Below are 6545 nucleotides of genomic sequence, written 5' to 3'. Positions count from 1 at the left end.
TCAAGTTTGCTGGCAATACAAAGATGGGAGGAAAAGCAATGTGTGAGGAGGACACACATAATCTGCAAGAGGAAACAGATGGGCTAAGTGAGTGGGCAAAAATTTGGCAGATGCAGTATAATGTTGGAAAGTGAGAGATCATGCACTCTGGTAGAAAAAAAATCAAAGAGCAAGTTATTATTTAAATGGAGAAAGATTGAAAAGTGCTGCAGTGGAGCGGGACCTGGGGGTACTTGTGCATGAAACACAAGGGGTTAGTATGCAGGTGTAGCAAGTGATCAGGAAGGCCAATGCAATCTTGGCCTTTATTGCAAAGGGGTTGGAGTATAAAAGCAGGGAGGTCTTGCTACAGTTACAGCCGTTATTGGTGAGGCCACACCTGGAATACTGCGTGCAGTTTTGGTTTCCATATTTATGAAAGGATATACTTGCTTTGGAGGAAGATGAGAGAAGGTTCGGTCAGTTGATTCCAGATATGAGGGGTTGACTTATGAGAAAAGGTTGAGGGGGTTGGGCCTCTACTCATTGAATTCAGAAGAATGAATGAGACATGATTTTTGAAATGTATAAGATTATGGGGGGCTTGACAAGGTGGTAGCAGAGAGGATGTTTTCACTGATAGTGGAGACTAGAAATGGGGGCATAATCTTAGAATAAGGGCCCCCCATTTAAAATTAAGATGAGGAGGAATTTCTTCTCTGAGGGTTGTAAATCTGTGGAATTCGCTGCCTCAGAGAGCTGTGGAAGCTGGGACATTGAATATATTTAAGACAGAGATAGGCAGTGTCTTAACCGATAAGGGAATCAGGGGTTATGGGGAGCGGGCAGGGAAGTGGAATTGAGTCCATGATCACATCAGCCATGATCGTATTAAATGGTGGAACAGGCTCGAGGGGCCGTATGGCCTACTCCTGCTCCTATTTCTTAAGTTTTTATTTTCTTATATAGTGGGTGTCTGGTATGGGAGTGTGGATTTTACTCTAATCTGTCCATCTCGGAGATGTGGCTGAGCGTTTTACTCTGTGTTAGTTTCTGACACGAAAGCATAGATTTTATCCTGTACCTGTCAATTTCTGGTAATTGCCTGTGGGTTTCATTCTGCATCAAAAAGGGCCACATTACAACATAATTCTAAAAGGACAGAGTGTTAAAAAAACAAGTCTGAAAGCTCTGAGTCTCAAAGCGAGAAGCATTCGTAATAAAGTGGACGAATTAACTGCACATATAGCTGTTAACGGATATGATGTAATTAGGATTACTGAGACATGGCTCCAGAGTAACCAAAGCTGGGAACATAACATCCAGGGGTATTCAATATTCGGGAAGGATAGCCAGAAAGGAAAAAGAGGTGGCGTAGTGTTAATGGTTAAAGAGAAGGTTAATGCAATAGTAAGGAAGGACATTAGCTGGGATGATGTGGAATCTATATGTGTAGAGCTGCGAAACACCAAAGGGCAGAAAACGTTAGTTGGGGTTGTGTACAGACCACCAAACAGTAGTAGAGAGGTTGGGGATGGCACCAAACAGGAAATTAGGGATGCATGCAATAAGGGTACAGCAGTTAACATGGGTAACTTTTACCTCGATATTGATTGGGCTAACCAAACTGGAAGCAATATTGTGGAGGAGGATTTCCTGGAGTGTATAAGCGATGGTTTTCGAGACCAATATGTCGAGGAACCAACTAGAGAGCAGGCCATCCGACTGGGTCTTGTGTAACGAGAGAGGATTAATTAGCAATCTGGTCGTGCGTGGCCCCTTGGGGAAGAGTGACCAAAATATGGTAGAATTCTTCATTAAGCTGGAGAGCGACACAGTTAACTCAGAGACTAGGGTCCTGAACTTAAAGTAAATTTCGATGGTATGAGACGTGGTTTGGCTGGGATAAACTGGCGAATGTTACTTAAAGGGTTGACGGTGGATAGGCAATGGCAGACATTTAAAGATCTCATGGAGGAATTACAACTATTGTACATCCCAGTCTGACGGAAAAATAAAACAGGAAAGGTGGCTCAACCGTAGCTAACAAGGGAAGTTAGGGACAGTGTTAAATCCAAGGAAGAGGCATATAAATTGGCCAGAAAAAGCAGCAAACTTGAGGACTGGGAGAAATTTAAAATTCAGCAGAGGAGGACTAAGGGTGTAATTAGGAGGAGGAAAATAGAATATGAGAGTAAGCTTGCAGGGAACATAAAAATCTGACTGCAAAAGCTTCTATCGATATGTGAAGAGAAAAAGATATCTGAAGTCTAATGTAGGCCCCTTGCAGTCAGAATCAGGTGAACTCGTCATGGAGAACAAAGAAATGGCAGACCAATTGAACAAATACTTTGGTTCTGTCTTCACTAAGGAATATACAAATAACCTCCCGAAAATACTAGGGGACTGAGGGTCTAGCGGGAAGGAGGAACTGAGGGAAATACTTATTAGTCAGGAAATGGTGTTTGGGAAATTGAAGGGACTGTAGTCCAATAAATCCCCAGGGCCTGATAATTTGCATCCCAGAGTAGTTAAAGAAGTGGCCCGAGAAATAGTGGACGCATTGGTGGTCATTTCAGATTTGTGAAGTTTGACGAAGGTTTTGTTTAAAAGTGGAGCAAAATTTGTTTCAAAATAATCTTTCTAAACCTCCCTCACCCCCACCCCAAATTTTAGAAGACTCTGCAATACTGACTGGGAAGGTGCCAATTTCCGTCCTTGATCAGGGCTGTGAGTTGATCTCAGCCAAGGCAGCAGTTCAGGGGTTATAATTGTCCTCAGTACCACTGGGCTAAATATGAGTAAAAATTAGCCACTGCAATTGCTCTTGATACTGATCCACTGACATCAATTGTGAAGTGTATGGATGTCTTTGAGGGTAGGATTGGACTCTTCTCTGATGCCGACCACGGTTAAAATCCTGCTGACACTCACTGAGTCGACTGATGATGAGGCACCAGAGGTTAACAAGTTTCTGTGGAATTGCACCCAGCCATATTTAGCACTTCCTGGAGAAAGTAACTCGCAGTTGATTTTAGAGAGTAAGCATGGATGGAGAGTGTCTAGAAAAAGGAATTTACAGCTTTGGAGGGACAGGAGGGGAAATAATCTCCGATAGAATCAAGACTTGTCTGTTCTGAATTTCTATCCTGTACTTAAAGTAACAACGTTTGTAACTTACATTTGCAGGGTATTAGAATGGGACGATCTGCAGCTTGGAAACTCAAACCAAACATCACGTCAAGATTTGAAAGATTGTGTGCCCAGCTGACTGAACACTGTAAATGTTGGGACAGTGGGAATCGATGCAGATGTGCGTTTGGTGGATACACATCAGGGAGAGACCGTTTACCAGCTGAGTGTGGAAAGAGATTCAGTCTCTTATCTCACCAACTGACATTCGAGGAATTAGATAACAGACTTTCTCCTGTGAATATGGAGTTGCGTTATTGGGCCATGATGTTTTTACTTGTTCATCTAGTTGACTGTAAACCTTTGCCAATTAGCTGATGTGATCGGTTTACTTGTAGATATATTTTTTAAATACTTTTACTGAAATGATTCAAATTTAAATTGAAACCAGCTTTGCAGGTGTGATACTCTATTCACACATTGAAGGTGAGAGAGATGCTGTGGACACACGAAAATTCCAGTATGTGTAAGTGATTAACAGACTGGATTTTGTGTTTAGTGATCCCGGGCGTGTTAGCTATCCCTACCCTGGACATCAAGGCACTCTGGACGGTATGGGGAACTGGGACTTGTCCTGAGAGTAACCAAAGGTCTGAGAACTGAAACAATCTAGAGTTAGAAAGAAGTAAAGGCGCAAAATGAAGCAGTCAGTAACAGGACATCAATTTGTCGCCTCTTATCATGGAGACATCAAGTATAGACACACTGTGTTATTTGAAATATCAAAATATTAAACTCCAGCCCAGTTTTATGGGTGATTAACATCAGCAGAAACAATTCCCAACTCACAGAATGAACACGATTCAGTCAGGATGTGATTAACAGCAGTACTAACAGTAGAACCCAAACTCTGCAGTAACTTGCGAACTCGCAATTCAAATGACTGTGTAAATCCCTTCCCACACTTCCCCAGTGTGAACTCGCTGGAGTTTCAGCAGATCAGATGACTGAGTGAAACCTTGGCCACACAAAGAGCAGGTGAATGGTCTCTCCCCAGTGTGACTGTGATGATGGATTTCTAGATCTGACTGGGAACTGAATCCCTTCCCACAGTCTCCACATTTCCATGATTTCTCCATGGAGCAGGTGTCCTTGTGTCTCTCCAGGTTGGACGATCAGTTGAAGTTTGGTCCACACACAGAACACGTGTAGTTTCACCCACTGTGAATGGTGCGATGTTTTTCAGGCTGTGTAACTGGTTGAAGCTCTTTCCACAGTCAGTACACTGGAACATTCTCACTCGGATAGGGTATGTGTGTGTCGCTGCTTTTCCAGTCACACTGATGTTTGAAATATTTTCCCACAGACAGAACTGAAAAATGTTTCTCCTTCCACATTCAAAGGCAGATGGTATTCATCATTTCCAGTTTACATGGTTGGGTAAGTACGCAAAGTGAGAATAAAATAAATGAACTGCTGATTTTCTCTGCTGATCACTGGGCCTTTTGTGCTGGCCCTATCGGGTAAACCCGGGCTGGCCCTATAGGATGTGCCTGGGTGACTCAATAGGGTGAGCCCGGTCTTCACTATAGTGTGAGCCCGGGCTGACCCAAGGAGGTGAGACTGTGTTGGCCCATTAGGGTGAGCCTGGACTGGCCCAATAGGGTTAGCTTGGACTGGTCTGACCCAATAGGGTGAGGCGTGCTGCCCAGGGTCACCAGACAACTATCAGAACAACAAGGCTCCCTTTCAGGGACCACTGAGCTGGACATAAACATGTGACCAATCTGAAGCCCCGCCCACCTTTTCTCCCTGCACAAAGGACCGTGCATGCGCCGTGAGACCGCCCTGACCAATATGTCGGCCGCTGAGCACGCTCCCACCACCGGGGGAAACAGCTTTACTCGTTGGAGTTCAGAAGGATGAGAGGTGATCTTATATAAACATTTAAAATAATGAAAGGGATAGAAAAGTTAGTAGCAGGGAGGTTGTTTCCACTGGTCGGGGAGACAAGAACTAGGGCGCACAGCCTCAAAATACGGGGGAGCCAATTTAAAACCGAGTTGAGAAGGAATTTCTTCTCCCAGAGGGTTGTGAATCTATGGAATTCTCTGCCCAAGGAAGCAGTTGAGGCTAGCTCATTGAATGTATTCAAGTCACAGGTAGAAAGATTTTTAACCAATTAGGAAATTAAGGGTTACGAGGAGCGGGGGGTAAGTGGAGCTGAGTCCACGGCCAGATCAGCCATGATATTGTTCAATGGTGGAGCAGGCTCGAGTGGATAGATGGCCTATTCTTGTTCCTAAATCTTATGTTCTTATGTTCATGTTAGTTACTGCCAAGAAAGGCGCCAAGAAAACAGTCACTAAAACAGCACCAAAGAGCGGCAAGACGCGCAGAAAGTCGAGCACAGAGAGTTACCACATTTACAGCTACAAAGTGATGAATCAGGTTCACCCTGACACTGGCATCTCCTCCAAGGCCATGGGCATCATGAACTCGGTTGTGAACGATATTTTGGAGCGCATCACTGGTGAGGCTTCCCGCCTGGCCCATTACAACAAGCGCCGCACCAATAGCTCCCGGGAGATCCAGACCGCCGTGCGCCTGCTGCTGCCCGGGGAACTGGCCAAGCACGCCGTGTCGGAAGGGACAAAGGCGGTGCCCAAGTACACCAGCTCCAAGTAAAACTGCACACTGTCCTGAGAGATCAAACCCAAACACAATGGCTCTTTTAAGAGCCACCCACAACCTCTCTGAAAGAGCTGCACAAACCCATCTCCCTTTAAACTTAAATCAGTAATTAATTCCTGAACAAATGTGTGAACCTTTGGAGTTCCAGCTGTAAATTTAGTTTTGAATTCTCAGATAAGCAGCTTCACTCTCAGACCTGTTCATTTACACCGCCTGCCGAATTAAAAGCATGTTTAGAGGCTGAGACTCAGATTTCAGTCACACATTCTCTCCCGCAAGTAATTATCAAATTTATTTTTCAATTCCTGTTGCGATAGTCCGTTTATTAACCCGACACTCCCCGCAGTATAACAATCCAGAATGGGAGTTCTTGCAGAGACCAGAACCGGGGCAGTTTGATCACTCTGTCTAATATGTCCTTACTACAGATTATAAATGCACACGAGGCCCATACTTGAGAGAAGGTCACTCTATGACCAGTAACAATTATTAGCCAGCACTGAAGTGATGAAGGTGGGTGGAGCTTCCCATTTTATACCTCAAAGTCCAGGTTAGGAGTGTCTCCCACAAGTTCACCCCCTTGTGGTCAATGTTCTCACGGTGTACAACTTAGGTCAGTTTTACATGGGTTACAATGACAGTTGAATACATGACATCACCTCTCCCCAAAGTCTTATTTGGATCACAGGTTGAGTCTCTCTGGTGGTTTACGCTCCCTTGTAGAGCGCCTGAGTTGGGGC

General features: G+C 44.4%; 1 protein-coding gene across 1 annotated transcript; it reads left to right on the top strand.

Moving 5' to 3' along the window:
- Positions 1-874: 874 nt before the first annotated feature.
- LOC139241878 (histone H2B 1.2-like) lies at positions 875-5799 on the top strand. Its single transcript, XM_070870119.1, has 2 exons — positions 875-900; positions 5448-5799. Exons 1-2 carry the CDS (start codon positions 875-877, stop codon positions 5797-5799), a joined length of 378 nt encoding a protein of 125 aa, XP_070726220.1.
- Positions 5800-6545: the final 746 nt, after the last annotated feature.

This window comes from Pristiophorus japonicus, unplaced genomic scaffold, assembly GCF_044704955.1.
Source record: "Pristiophorus japonicus isolate sPriJap1 unplaced genomic scaffold, sPriJap1.hap1 HAP1_SCAFFOLD_115, whole genome shotgun sequence".
Taxonomy (NCBI): domain Eukaryota; kingdom Metazoa; phylum Chordata; class Chondrichthyes; family Pristiophoridae; genus Pristiophorus; species Pristiophorus japonicus.
The sequence above is the reverse complement of the archived record's forward strand: the minus strand, read 5'-3'. Positions and strand labels throughout refer to the sequence as shown.

Bases quoted from the DNA above. Each gene is read 5' to 3' on its own strand.
- LOC139241878 (XM_070870119.1), top strand. From the start codon at position 875: ATGGTGGAACAGGCTCGAGGGGCCGT. The intron at 901-5,447 runs ATGGCCTACTCC...CATGTTAGTTAC, and splicing joins GAACAGGCTCGAGGGGCCGT to TGCCAAGAAAGGCGCCAAGA.